The 15152-nt window shown below is 43.2% G+C and overlaps 3 protein-coding genes across 3 annotated transcripts in view; 2 read left to right on the forward strand and 1 right to left on the reverse strand.

The window, feature by feature from the left end:
• The window catches only part of LOC308305739 (H-2 class II histocompatibility antigen, E-S beta chain-like), a 53908-nt gene extending 53554 nt beyond the window's left edge, over positions 1 to 354 (forward strand). Inside the window, exon 7 of the mRNA XM_080750589.1 lies at positions 228 to 354. The gene's annotated coding sequence lies outside the window, so the exon portion shown is untranslated. The remainder of the gene's footprint in view (positions 1 to 227) is intronic.
• Positions 355 to 10279: 9925 nt separating this feature from the next.
• Positions 10280 to 10612, reverse strand: LOC308306260 (small ribosomal subunit protein mS33-like; the record flags this gene model as incomplete). The annotated part of the gene is made up of 1 exon (XM_080751160.1): positions 10280 to 10612. The coding sequence occupies one exon, from the start codon at positions 10610 to 10612 to the stop codon at positions 10280 to 10282; it is 333 nt and encodes a 110-aa protein (XP_080607286.1).
• A 3007-nt stretch (positions 10613 to 13619) lies between these two features.
• LOC308306261 (cystathionine gamma-lyase-like) lies at positions 13620 to 14846 on the forward strand (the record flags this gene model as incomplete). Its single annotated transcript, XM_080751161.1, has 1 exon — positions 13620 to 14846. The coding sequence occupies one exon, from the start codon at positions 13620 to 13622 to the stop codon at positions 14844 to 14846; it is 1227 nt and encodes a 408-aa protein (XP_080607287.1).
• Between the last annotated feature and the right edge of the window lie 306 nt (positions 14847 to 15152).

The raw sequence follows: 15152 nt of genomic DNA on the forward strand, positions 1-15152 counted from the left end.
GAACACACCAGGTTCTTTCTGTGTACTTGTTGTGAGATTATGATCTCAACATTGCAGACAGTTGTTGTCAGTCAGATAGACAACTGAGTTAATCTGTTTGAGATTGGCAATCCAATCAATTCAAAATTGAACTGGTTTAATTTCCACACACAGTTTACAATGTGATTCTTATTGGTTTGACAGGACAATGTGTTATTCTGAATCTAACTGAACGTTTGTGTTTTCAGAAATGCAGCCAGTCATTGCTGCCCCCTGGTGGAGAGAAGAGGAAACACATAGCTGTCCAATCTTCCAGTGTAATGTAGTAGCACAATGATCAATGACTGGGACCCTTTCACAGATGTGTGATTTAGTCAAAAATGCTAACCGGTTAGCCTAGGCTGATTCCATATTTGTGTGTGTGCTTTCTAGTTTGTGACCCTTCATTGATTCAAATTTTAGAGGCTGAGAGACTGACAGAAATATTTGTGTGTCAGTGAATATGTCACACAAAGACAGAATCAGTGAGGTAATTAAAATAGCTTTTTAATGTTACCATTTAAATGTGTGTGGAAAAGGGTTGTATTTTAATTCAGTATAAATCATATACTCATTTCTATTATGAGACAGTTTGAGTTGCAATCATAGCATGCATTCATTTATAATATTCTTTATGCAATCATTTACAATAATGAGCTGCAATGTAAATTAAATGCTCATGCACTGCTGCACTTTACAGCAGAGAAAAGATTTGGTTCAAAAATATAATCATAACTAAATTGTATCAGTATGTACTGTAAGTACATACATAAAGTTGTTTAGATCCTCCATTACATGACATGACAATAGGATCCAATTCTATGAACTTTGGGATAGTGTTTGGCAGGAGATTATTCAGCACAAAAGAGCCGTTGTTATACTTGATTGCAAATATGTCTTATATTTTGTCATTATTTTTAAACCAACAGGGTGAGCAAGATCTGTGTATCTTTCATTCTTTTGATTCCCTTAATAAAATGAAACCCCCCAAAAAAATGTGTTTGTTTTTTTCGATTTCGACCAGAGAATCGCCATTTAATTATAGATTTTTTCTCTTAGACCGTGGCTAGGGACCGGTTTAACTGTGGATACCTGGGCACCAAAACACTAATAATTCAATATTAACGGCTATAAATATCTGGCCGATTATATTACAAAATACCCTGTTTCGGAGTCACACAGGATTTGATTGATTTGATGTCGTACTTCATTGGTTTTCGGGGTTTATAAACATTGAATCTCAGGCACCCACGCCACAGTTGAGTTGATTCTTCCACACATACTGTAGACTCCTTCATTGATGGAAATGTTTGCATTAAGGCTGAAACATTTCCTGACATTTTAAGTAAATGGTCCAACACTGGGCAGACTTTTTGAAGCCTGTCAGTAGTATTGCTTCACTCAGTTGACTGATTATCTGTGAAATGAAGAAATCTCCAAATGATTTGATATCTGTTACGGGCGGCACATGGTTTTATTGAAATGGGGAGTAGTGAATGGTTCATCTGTAGACCAAGGGTTAGGGAACCCAATACATTGAAAGTACCGGCTTGTGAACGATAGGCCTACCCATTTTTATTTTTTTTCATTTCTCCTACTGACATCATGCCATCATGCTACATCATGCCATGCATGGGTTCTGGAATGTGGGTTTAGCAGCAGACTCTCACTATCATGGATAGTTTGAAGGCACTGATTGATTGGCATACAAGTTAGTCTGATCGACCAAGTGCTGGATCAAATCATCAGACAAAAACAACTCCACAAAGTCAATCGGTTCAGTAAATATGATGTACACAATATATATCACATAAATTATTTTCACCCCCAGCATGTCTCAGTCTGGTGGTCCACTACTTTACGTCCGCCCAGTATTAGACCATTTACTTTCAAAGTTTATAAGTTTAAAAGTTTATCACACACACACACACACACACAACACACACACACACACACACAACACACACACACACACACACACACACACACACACACACACACACACACACACACACACACACACACACACACACACGTGCGCGCATTATGCTTTTGAAACTGATATTATCCTAGATAAAGTACTATGTTCTATCCGTCTGTCTTTCAATGTTATATGAAATACTTAAAGTGTGGTTCCTGTGGAAATAAGCCTCGGCTTTCTAGGATCTCCTTTTAGTTGACCTTGTACCAGTGATTTGTACTGTCATGAAACTGTACTTTTTTTCTATTGCAAACTCCTAATAAATTCTTCAATCAAACGCACGCACGCACGCACGCACGCACGCACGCACACACACACACACACACACACACACACACACACACACACACACAGACACATGCATGCACACACACACACACACACACACACACACACACACACACACACACACACACACACACACACACACACACACACACACACACACGTGTGCGCACACACACCCTAATAATCAAGTCCCTAAGCACTGTATACTCTGCAGCGAAAGGCATATGAAGACTACCAGGAAACGTGCAATTGAATATTTACTTCCCAAGGGCCTTCAGTTTCCGCCGAAGAGCTTTCAGGTTCCTTCAATGCATTCATGAATAAAGGACAAAGTCTTATTTCCACTACCAACCGTATGATGTGGGCTGTTGGTCCCCAGCTGAAGGAGTTTAGAACTGTGGTTGAGCAGAACGTTTCCCAGGAGGAGGCAGAGAGATTCATCGCCGTTACGGCACTTAAGGGTTTCCCAGACACCTCAGCTCAGAAGGCCATACTGAATTTCTGCAACAGAGAGGAAGCACAAAGGGCAGTGGATCTTTGCAAAAAGCTGTGCTCCTCGGTCAAAAACCAGATTGGGCTACAAACTAAGGACAGCACCAGAACACACTATCTTTGGTGCCATAAGATGGATACAGACCACCCCCAGTTGTGTTACTGGAATAAGGTCCTGCAGTTGGAGTGTCTCCTCTTGGCATTCATAAGATCACAACGGAAAGCCAACTACCCGCTTTATGTGGGTAGTTACTGCCATCATTCAGTGGATGTTCGCCATGGACCACTACCATTACGCAAGAAGGTTGACAGTGCATGTAACAGACCTTCAGGAACTTGAACGATCAAATGATTCCCTATGCCTAGATACTCATCGTGAATTTGTCAAGGGGAACTCAGAAGTCATCGCGCAAGTACTCTGCTTTGGCACACAATCAGATACATGAACAGCAGAACACTATTGTGAAAGGTGATGGCGGAATCGTGGAGGGGGCTCTTCGCCGGTGGTTGGTGGCTGGTCCCAAAATAGCCAGGATCCTGAGTGAGTTTGAGGACCAGTTTCAGAGACAGATGTCCGCCTCCATGAGCAGTTACCTAGTATCTAGAAAGCCTTAGCATCAGATCTCAATAATGCAATCAGTACGTTCAAAAAGCTGGGGAATCCATTCTCAGAAGACACAGGCCCGGATTGACAGTAGGGAGTAGGGGGACGATTCCCGGTGGACTGCGCCGCCGCCACGCAAAAACTGGCCTGGTGCCTCCTGAAAAAAATAAAAAGATCCCCTTTGCGCAGGCCACATAGCCAGCAGCAGCAGGGCTTCATACAGCAGCCCTGCCTGTGTAACTTGACACCACAGCTGGCCTGTGCTGACAGCTACTCGCCCCCTCCCCTCTCTAAACAGAAAAGCAACGTGTGTTTTCTCCCCAAGGGATTGGTCAAAAAGGACAGCAATCAACTTCTTTTTTAGAAGAATCAATGCGTGATTGGTTAGTTTAGCTTTCTGGCCAGGCCCTACCACAAGCGTGCTCACAGACAGACGGACCGGCTAAGGAAGGCAGCACACAAACACACGTCTGACTGAGGATAGTGGCCAGACAGCAGAGAGAAGAAGGCGACAAAATAAATAAATAAATAGTTAAATTATGGACACCAACCCCAGCCGCATAGCCCCACAAAGAAAAAGAGAAAACATGGAGCTGAAGGGAGAGAAGGATGGGGGGAAATGTTATACTGACTGAAATGTTCAAAGCTTCAGCATGCAGTCTTCTAGTAAGAATGATGCAGCAACAAGTAAGTTGTTTCAATATAAACACTGGTTCTTCTCAAGTTTCTCAACATGCATGTGGATCCCTAGGGGAGCATTAGGCCAGATAAATTCATTGCCATTATTAGGATTATTAAGAACACAATTTGTTCCATTTTGTACCCTAACAAAGTTAGACCATTTTAATAGCATGAACACAAATTGCTGTCTGTAATGACTCTCAAGTTACACTTGAGGGTTTGGAGGAAACATTTGGTGGATACTAATATGCACAACTCTAAAATAACTGGTGCAATTTTGTGTTGGAGCGCCTCTGTGCGGCTGCAGAGTTAAGGTGCTATCTATCCCTGAGACCACACTACTAAGTGATTATGCTAATGTATGGACAGAAGTTAAGAAATGGGAAACATTGTACTGAGTTGGAGTTTCATACACCATCTTCAGGCATATTCTACACTATTGTTGTCATTTTATATATAGTTTGAGCTTGACTGTGATACATGTGGCTACCTGATTGATTGATGTCTGTGGGATAGAGAAACATGTGAAGCTGCTGTGCTGTTGAAACAGACAATCTGTAAGCTAGCTATGTGGTGTTGTTTGTAGGGTGGAGGCCAGTGCCTGTTAGTTCCAGTAATTATTCCACAATGTCTTCCTAACTGAATAGGAGGTTCCATAGCACTACTAGCAGAATGGAACTACTAGCAGATAGTGATGATTCTAACTGAATATAAGATTATTCTGGGGAGAGGTGCATGCAGAGCTCTACTCAGTGATAATACAGTACAGTACTAGATTGTACAGTTTTACATTGAACATTGGCGTTTGCATATAATATTGATATAGTAAGCTGACATCTAAATGCTTTGCTGACAAAATAATACTATATTTTTATTTAATTGCATACCATATAGAACACTTTCTAGTGTGACTGTTGGTATATATGGAATAATGATTTTCAGTGATTACTTAGCCCATGTGGAAAGGAAAAATGCTGTAACTGTTGTCTTCATATGATTGCTCCTGTGACATACTGCACTGTCTGCACAGAAGCGAGTGTTGTAGTGACTACTTCTGTAGGCCTACAGTGGGTAGTATATTAGTTTTTTATGTGTTTTGTTTTACAAGAAACATCTCAACCAAACAGAACTGAAACTCTGTAAGGCTGTCACATGTGTGTGAGTGCGGGTGGCAGGCGCGTTCATGTGTTTTCATGTTGCCTAGTGTTTGGGTAGGGTGGCCTGGAAGGGTGTATGGGTCCCTATGGCCTAGACAGGCCCACTCCGGCCCTGAGAAGACAGTAACGACTTGAATGTGCTTGACACCAAAGTCATCATGCCTGTTGAAGTGGTAGCCACAGTCAATCTGTGGAGGCCATTGGCAAAACACAATTTGATGGAATTGTGAAGGAGCGAATCAAGGATCATTCTATTAATTTCTATGATAACTGTACAAAATCCCCTCTTGCCCAGTCCTAGGTGGGAGGGGCTCTGGACTGGTGGGAGGGGTCTTGACTGATAAGGGGGGGTCTTTCCTGCACACCTGAGTGCAATTGTGATTTGCACCTGCTTGCATTGGGGCCTTTAAAAGGAAGCCACTTCAGACTGTGTCAGAGAGGCATGTTGTCATTGGCCCATTATGAATATGCAGACTGTACTCCCATCCTCGCGAACTTGTAAACGTCATCAGTCCGTGCCAAATTTATTTCCAATCCTCAAGTCTGCATCTGAGCAAGTAGAGGCCAAATACCCGGATGTAGACTTGATCATCCCACTTTACCAAGTCTGCTCTGGACCAGACTTGCACGGACATTTTCACAGCAAATTACCCACAATGCCTTTCACATAAATGCCTTTCACATAAATGAGAGCATCTGGTTGTGTTCATTCTTACGCATCTAGCGCATACATCATAGGCTACAGCGAACTGAGCGAGAGGTGAGAAAACAACAATGGCAGACAGCAACAACAACAACAACACATTTGTATGTTTGGAAAGAATTACTTCTGCTATTGTGCTGTGAAATTCTTGCTTTAAAGGAGTAGTTCACCCCCAAAATGACTTTTTTTCTATTTGTAGCCCTGGCTAAATCTCATTCACCATTTAATTTAGGCTACTGGCTTTAATTCATGCAATAAATAAATGGATTAAAACATTTAAAACGTTGTATTAAAAAGACTGAGTTCATATTGTTTGAATGGGGTTAAAATAAGGTGAAATACATGGAAGGATTTCATGTATAAAAAATGGGAAACTAATTCATGGTCTTTTGAGTTAAAACCTCATAATGTATGCAGAAGGGCATAGTTTGTTTGAAGTGTACATGCCCAGCACATGGTTGCAGTCTCACAGCCTAGCTTGTGAGCAGCAGCATGTGTCAATCTTGTGTTTCTTTTGTTTTTGATTTGTTCGTGCTTAATTGACAGCCAATCATGAGTCCAGTTCCAGTTTGAAGGGTGGGTTCTCAGATCCTGCTAGCTGCTAGGGGAACAGGTGTACTAGATCAGTCCTTTTCTCTCTAATCAGTCATTCCAACCCAGACAGCCAGAGTGTGAAGTCACAGTTTGTTCTGTGAAGCCTGTGTCAAGACATAAATGTTTGTAACCTTGGTTGACGACCAGTTATCCTGTTGGTGTGAACATTATTGATCTGCAAGAGGTAAATATATGCCTGTGTATTGTTTCTGTTGCTGTAACTAAATGTTGGAGTGTAACAGTTAATGTGTTTGCAAATTGTGATTAGCCATTTGCACTTTCACAACATCAAAGAGCTTTGTATTGTGTTGTAAATGCATAGCTTGGCATTTTAAGTCATTGGATTAAGTACAAGCTACCACTATCTCTTCATGATGTAGTATTTTGGACTTGTGGCTTAGCTGATGTATTTGCTTCAGGACACTGGCAAGTGAGCGTGGAACACTTTGCCCAGCTGTAGAGTGAGGTCCCTACTGTTTCTTCTTCTGGACTGATTCTCCTGGACTGATTCTTCTGGACACTGACCTGTGTTGCTGTTCCCTCTGCTGCATTCCCCCCATCATGCAGTAACCCCTCACCAAACGTAACCTCCTACGTAACCATGGCGTTGTGAGTACTGTACATTGAGCACGTGCATTTTATTTTCTGCTTGTGAGATCAAGTGAAGCGGCCACTACAGTTTGTAGGCCTCAACGCACCCAAGCCACGACTCAGGCCTGCAACGAGCGTTCAGTTAGGGTCACTAAAGGACTTACACGTTGCAGTCAGGTGTGTGTGTGAGAGTGTGAGTGGGGCCCATTATTGTGTGACCTGTTGATATTTGTATCCACATTCGCAATCCTTTTTATTTTATTTGTCATACTGCATTGAGAGTCCTACTATTTTATTATTGCTTTTCTGTGTAATAAATATTCCTGCCTACGTTGGGTAGTTATATATTTAAAGTAACCTTGTTGTGTCATACTAGCTCACAGAGAATTCATGTTTGGTACTATTTAATTCATGTTGGGAAATAAGTAATTTAAAAGGTGTTTAAAAGCAAGAGTTACATACAGTACTTTTGAGGAGTATTTGATGCTCTAAGTTTATATGGAGGCACAGCCGGTTGAATTAAAATTACTTAAGTACCCAATTCAATAGTTAATAAGTTAGACTACAGGTAGACGCGCTAGTTCATTAAAACGAACTCAGGCCCCGCCCAGTGTACTACTACACAAGAAACCTCATAGCTACCTGGGACGGGTGTTACATATTGATTACTCATGCCATGGAGAGTAGAGTTCAATAATATTTTTTGTTTTTTGTCACATTCCTAAGACAAAAATTTGATTTGAGTAAATTTACCCCCATTGATTCCGGATGGTGACCCGTTTCGAAACGGGTCACCATCCGGAATGAATGGGGGTAAATTTATTGTTATCACATTTTTGTCTTAGGAATGTGACAAAAAACAAAAAATATTATTGAACTCTACTCTCCATGGCATGAGTAATCAATAGAGAAAAGGTCATTTTGGGGGTGAACTACTCCCTTAAGTATTTTAAGAATAGGGTTGTTAAAATTGCAAATCTGGTCGTTTCATTAGGATAGAGCCTACATAGGCGATGGTACCGTAACATTATGGTATGCCACCAGACCTGTGGTGCTCATGTACTACATTGATTAGTGCTTTTGTAAATAACCGTTGGCTTGTATATGTCTGTGGTGTATTATAACGAGAGTTCCAAATGATATCCTAAGTTAGGATATATATGCAGCATTTTTGTCTCAAAGTTGAGAAATCGGTTTGGCTGAGGCACTGAGTGTAAAGTTAGGATTCATAACATTATACTGTATACCGGTAGTATCCATCTTTAAAGTGGTACCTCTCTGCCGCCTTTGAGTTCCTTTGGTCCAATTTGCCTATCATTGTTATTGCTACTAATGTGCATTTAATGTGCATTTACACCATTTCAATATTAATCAAGAGACAGATGAGGAAACCCAGACCCTCATCAACTGGTGGGTCCTAAATGGAAGAAAAGGAATTACAGGAAAGAAGCACACGTACATGCACGGATGGGAGTGAGTATTGTGTGCTTCTATCATTCCTTATATATCTGCACAGTGGTTGGTGTCAGATTTGGGCAGTGTCCATCATTAATTATTTCTCTCTCAGGGACTTTATAAAGACTTCTGGCCTGTCCATGTCAGCCAAATAGGCTGGCAAAAAATGGAACAACCTGAAAGACGAGGTAATCTGAACTACAACAAAGATGCAGCACTCCTTGAATAAAAGTGTTATTTGGCAATGTAAACAGTCATTTTCAGAGTAGTAATCAGAACCTTATTCTCAGGAGCTGAGAGAGCCACCGACAGGCAGCGTCACCGCAGCCACCTGGAAGTGGTACGATGAGATGGATGCTGCCCTGTGTGGGCAGCACTCAGTGAATGCCCCCCTGGCGGTGGCATCCAGCCTCACTGCCACTTCAGGTGGCGCAGCCACCTCTACCCCTTCTCCTCTTGACAAAGGGGAAGCCGGGAAACAACAGCCCCCCAAGAGGAGGAGAACCCAGGAAGATGTCCTGGAGTTCCTGAGGGACCAAGGGACCATGAGGAGGAGAGGCACATGCAGGAGCAGCAAAGAGCGGAGGAAAGGGAAAGGGTAGCTGCACAGCGTGCTGACCGATACCAAAATAGGCCTAATACTTATATGCTAATTCAGTTCTAATAGGATTTTCCCTTGTTTCCCCTGCCGACAAGAGCTACCTTTACTGATACTGAAATACCCTCACTCTACAAGGAAACCAAAGCCGTGATAATGAAATCAATGAGTAAAGCCAGTCGTGTAGCTAGTACATGTGATGCATGGACTTCAATCGGAACAGAGTCCTATGTAACTATAAGCTGGCACGTTATATTAGCGAGGATCGGGAGATTCTATTGCATGTACTAAGGACGAGAGCAGTTTATGAGAGCCACACTGGTCCTCATATGGCTAGGCAAACTACCGACGGTCTCCTGGCTTCTGGGCAGAGTCCGACGTATATCAAAATACTTCCACCGCAGCACAACGGCAAACCACTTGTTTGAAGCAATTTTGGCACACTTGAAAATGAATTCCGTCCTTGTCGCGTGCATGCCCATACTGTATATGGAGATCCCTGATGTCATCAATATTAAGCCCATAACTGGGAATGACCATATTTGGACATATTGTGTCAGTTTCGTGTGGTCTATGACATCAAACATCTATGATGTCATCTCCATATTTGGGAAAATATGGCCACATTTTGCCCAACTTAAACAACCAACTAGGTCTGTGAATTTTTTGGGTCAAGGTTGATCCCATTAATAGTCTTTAAGAAGTGGCTGCACACACTGTAGCCAAAGTAAGACTCTTACTCTCCATGTTTAGGCCACCTCCTTTTCTTTTCTGAGACACATTGTACCTCATCCACCCTTTCTTCTCTCTCCTTTTGGTATCTTTATCCTCCTTCTCCTTTTTTTGTCTTTCTTAGTCTTGTGTATCCTTCTCTTTTGGCTACTGTCTATGACGGTAGTCCCATATGACATGATGGACTGGACTATCTCCATATATAGTGTTATCCACATTTTGTGTAGCCGCCCCGTACAGGAAGTGATGTCACAACTCGCTGACATCACACTGACATCACAGAGGTTACGGAAGGACACTCAAGCGACACGGTTCTTCAGAGTTATACTAATCCATGTGCGCGACCTTTCCCCAAAGGGCAAGGTCGCTTCTCGCCCTTAGCGTACTACACTTCAAATGTCTTCTTAGAAGCTCGCTTTCCTTCGCCCTTCTTGGGCTTCCCTTTGCCTCTCAGCTTTTTCAAGCGACGCATCTCCTCCTTGAAGTCCTCGTGTTCGTCTCTGAACAGTCCCATGAACCTCAGCTTCTGGGTCATGGCGTAGTAGATCCTGTGCTGGGGGTACCAGTCGTACACCTCCTTCCTTTGGGCCAGTGGGGGCTCCTTGAACAGCTGCACCACCTTCATGGACCTGGGGTCAGTCGGACGCACCACATCCCCGAAAATGCGCCCACTGAGACGGGCCATGCGGACAGCGTAACTGGAAAGACCGGCCATCATGTCAAAGGAGACCCCTTTACTGTTGCCGGTTAAAATGAAAATATTACTTTTAAGCCCCGAAATATTGTCCTAAATAATGTATTTAATCTTCGATTAAGCCTTGTTTTAATATGTTCTTATTTGACAACTGTTTATTCAACTGTTAGCTGAAGCTAACCTAATATCAGAAATAGATTCCCTATATTAATGAGAAGATTAGAGAGTGATAAATCATATTTGGAATTGTCCTGAAGTCTCCTCCACACGTGATATCTTACATCACATCTCTGACGTAATGAAAGCACACTGCCCAACACTGCGCTATATTGAGCTGGAGTTGCCGTGGCGATTTAACTGTGTCCCTTTTATGCCCATATATAGAGATGTATGTATGCCTGTCTGTGTATTTTTTACCAGCTTGCAAAGCTGGTCAATAGATAGACAGCCAATGACGTCATCAAAATCTCCTGAAAACTGCAGGAGATTTTGGTCACGTAAGAATGAAGAGAATATACTCTGCACTCTGCTGGCGCACAAGTAGGTCATATATGGCATATATGAGTGTGCAAGGAGCAAGTTAGTACCTCGACAGAGTGCAGTCTAGTTAATATATAAATGGTTTAGACGGAAATCAGTTCCCAGTGCTGTCAGGATGCGTGCAGTTCAGAGGACCCAAATGCAGTACAACAAAACTGTGTGCTGTTGTGCTTTTAGTATTGCTATTTGTGTGTGACATGACACTTATGAGCGTTGAATGATTTTCTTTTTATATTGTTTTGTGATTTTTTTACACTTTATGTATACATTCTTTTTTTGTTCTTCCTTTTTTCAGTAGGCTACTTTGTCTTTTTATTACTTAACTGTAACTTGTAACCTTAAAGAGGTGGTGCCATGATTCCCCCCCCCCCCCCCACCCCCCCCCATCCCCATAAAACATGATTATCAGGTGTTATGATTATACTCTAAAAAAGTATACAGAAAGAGTTAGAATTGGGTTTTTATGTGGACACACCCCCAGTTCATTAAGTATGCATGGATGGCATGGTGGGTGGTGACCCAGCTGATATAGCCACACCCCACAGTGTTGGATGAATGGTAAATAGGGGAGGAGTTGATTCTGTGATGTCATCTTATCTGTGTTTTTTAACTGACACTTTTCACAACAAGGTGCAGCCTCCAAGAGAAAACAAACAAATACTAAGAGAATACATCATTTCTAAAAAAAACTAGACCAGGTCAACCTGGTTGTGCCAGACCCCGGTTCTGCCAACCCCCTGTCTGTCATCATCATTTATGACATCATGCCTTTTGTAGGCATGTCATCATCATGTCATCATCATATATACCCTTTATATAGAAAACCCGGACAGACCGACATTTGCTTATGTAGGCCTACCCATTTCATGGGTCTGGCAAACACATAAGGGGGTCTAATGAAGTACTTTCAACCTCCTAGACACATGAAAAACAGAAAAAGTACAAAACTATTGCACCACCTCTTTAAAACTGCTGTGCTGCCTCTGGGCAACTGATTTCCCCCCCTTTGGACAATAAAGGAATCTAAATTCTCGAACACAAACTTCCCATGAAACTGGGAAAGCAAAACAAGGACAGGATGGCTTGCAGCCAGAACACAGAACAAGAACACACACAAACAATGAATGACAATCTGTCAAGGTAACTACACACACGGGCCATATATATAGACAAGGACTAACTAGACACAGGTGAACTCAAACATACAACCAACACTGGGATAGGCTAACAGGCAAACGAGCACAGGTGACTAGGGTTACACTAATACGGGGAGGTGAGACAAGGCAGGTAACAGCAAACAAGCAGACAGGAAACACTGGGAGCAATATACTACAAAATAACATACAGCACAACAAGGCACAATAATCATCAGAAAGACTATGCCTATAGGTAGTTTTCTGCTGACATAAGCAACAAAAAAAAAGCTTATTTTTATTTTTTACTTGTGAGTAGACTACAATATATTACTTTACGCTATGAAAGACAAATCTGAACTTAGTACATATTTTTGTGCTGCATGCTTGTTTGTTTTTGTGAGGAAATGTGTTCTCAAACGCAACAGATTATTGAGAAACCATTCACCAAATGCGCAAATGGTAACGTCTGTAATTAAATACTGTATTTGTAAGATGGCCCACACATTTGTTTATTTATAATTATGTTCAAACAGTCAATCCAAAATATAATGCTTAGGCTGTGTTAGACTCAGCAGGTCAGCTGGTTAGTAGCCTCAGAAACCCAGGCTTATTTAGCTGGTGAGCGACATTATGAAGTGGAAGAATGGATGATGAATTCATGAGAAATCAGCTAAGTAATGTAGCTAATTCATCTATTTGTGTAAGTCACGTTGGCTCGCCACCGTGCCCGTCATTACCGGGAAAAGTATAGGGGTGCTTTTGGTTTTGGGGATATGTTCTGGAACAGAACAGATCCGGCACATATACTGTAGTATCAATGTTGGTAAACAAGCAATCTGTCATGCTGGCATGGCCACTGTGCGTGTGCGTGGGCCATTTAGGCTCTGATGTGATTTGTCTCCACAATGTCCACAGTGTGTGGAGAGGTTTTGTAAAAAATAAACTGTAGAAAACCAATAAAAAACATGAAGAAAAAAAATACTTTTTTTTCACACGCACAAATCACGAGCACGCGCGCAAATGCGTGTGCAAGAGAAACCATTAGAGCTCCGGCACCTATTCATTTACAAATTAAGCACTGCTGTCAAGATACATGATACATGATACTGACCATGTGTTCTTATGTTCTTTACTGTAACTAGGCCTCACACTTACATCGTCCATATATGGGCATAGGCTATCAGGGCCCGCGGACAAAATGTCAGTGTTGCTCGGCAACGGTTTATGTTGTGTCTGACATCAGTGCATGTTGCCCCCCTATATAACTCCTCCAATTTCACCATGTTAGATTTCATAAAGCGGTACAAAATACATATCCTGCACTCCCAGGGATCCGGGTGGATTTAAAACACGCTATGGCTTCCTTGACACATAAACAACAACAGAGCGAGCAGGCCGACGTGTTTGCCGGCTTTCAGACGCCTTTCAAGTCGTTCGCGACAGAGGCGATCCACGTTGGTCAAGAGCCAGAGCAATGGAAATCCATGGCTGTGGTGCCGCCAATCTCCCTCTCCACCACGTTCAAGCAGCTTGGACCGGGAAAACATGCTGGATTCGAATACAGTCGGAGTGGAAACCCGACAAGAAACTGTCTGGAGACGTCTGTGGCAGCCCTGGACGGAGCCAAACACTGCCTCGCTCTGGCCTCTGGGCTGGCGGCCACAATGACCATCACTCACTTGCTAAAGTCCGGAGACGGCATCGTGTGCATGGACGACGTGTATGGAGGCACCAACCGTTACTTCCAAAAGATCGCCGTTCTTGTCCTGGAGGTGGGTTTCGCCGATTGCACAAAACCCGAGCAGCTCAAGGCCGCCCTCAAGCCCAACACCAAGCTGGTGTGGATCGAGACCCCCACAAATCCCACCATGAAGGTTGTCGACATCAAGGCCTGCGCCGAATTGGTTCACGAACACAACGAGGGCATTGTCGTTGTGGTGGACAACACCTTCATGTCTGCGTACTTCCAGCGCCCACTGGCTTTGGGAGCCGACGTCTGCATGTATTCGGCCACCAAGTACATGAACGGTCACAGCGACGTGATCATGGGCCTGGTATCGGTTATCCGGGAGGATCTGTACGAGCGGCTGAAATTTCTACAGAACGCGCTGGGAGCAGTGCCCTCTCCGTTCGACTGCTACCTGGTCAATCGAGGACTGAAGACGCTCCACCTGAGGATGGAGCGCCACTTCAAGAACGCCATGGCTGCCGCCAAGTTCCTGGAAGCGGACCCGCGGGTGGACCGCGTCCTCTTCCCGGGGCTGCCTTCGCACCCTCAGCACGAGCTGGTGAAGCAACAGTGCACGGGCTGCCCTGGAATGATCACCATCTATATCAAGGGGACGCTGGAGCATGCAACCCTCTTCCTCAACAACCTCAAGTTGTTTGCGGTCGCTGAGAGCCTTGGTGGTTACGAGAGTCTAGCGGAACATCCGGCTCTTATGACCCACACGTCAGTGCCAGAGGCAGAGAGAATTGCCCTGGGGATCTGCGACACGCTGATCCGTCTGTCTGTGGGACTGGAGGATGAGGCAGACATCGTTGAAGACTTGGATCAAGCGCTGAATGCCGCTCATCCATAGAAGTAAAACGGCGGCTTCAGGGCCAGTGTTTGGAGTCAAAAGGTTATCAGGTACCAGGTACGATGGCAGGTGAATCAACTGTACTTCAGCTCTAAGTATGGATCTATTCACCAGGGGACAACCGAGGGAACAAAATAAATTATAGAATAATAATAATATACGAGTCATCATTGTGTTGTCAGAACAGGTCAGCTATATCCATATCTGGAGTCCGTGAGGTCAGATGTAGAGGTATTGGCCAGCTCCATATATGGAGATCTAGGTGATGATGATCCAGTCGTTTCCATGTTTGGCTTGATGAGGTCA

The sequence above is a fragment of the Nannobrachium achirus genome (assembly GCF_963921795.1).
Source record: "Nannobrachium achirus genome assembly, chromosome: 20".
Classification (NCBI taxonomy): domain Eukaryota; kingdom Metazoa; phylum Chordata; class Actinopteri; order Myctophiformes; family Myctophidae; genus Nannobrachium; species Nannobrachium achirus.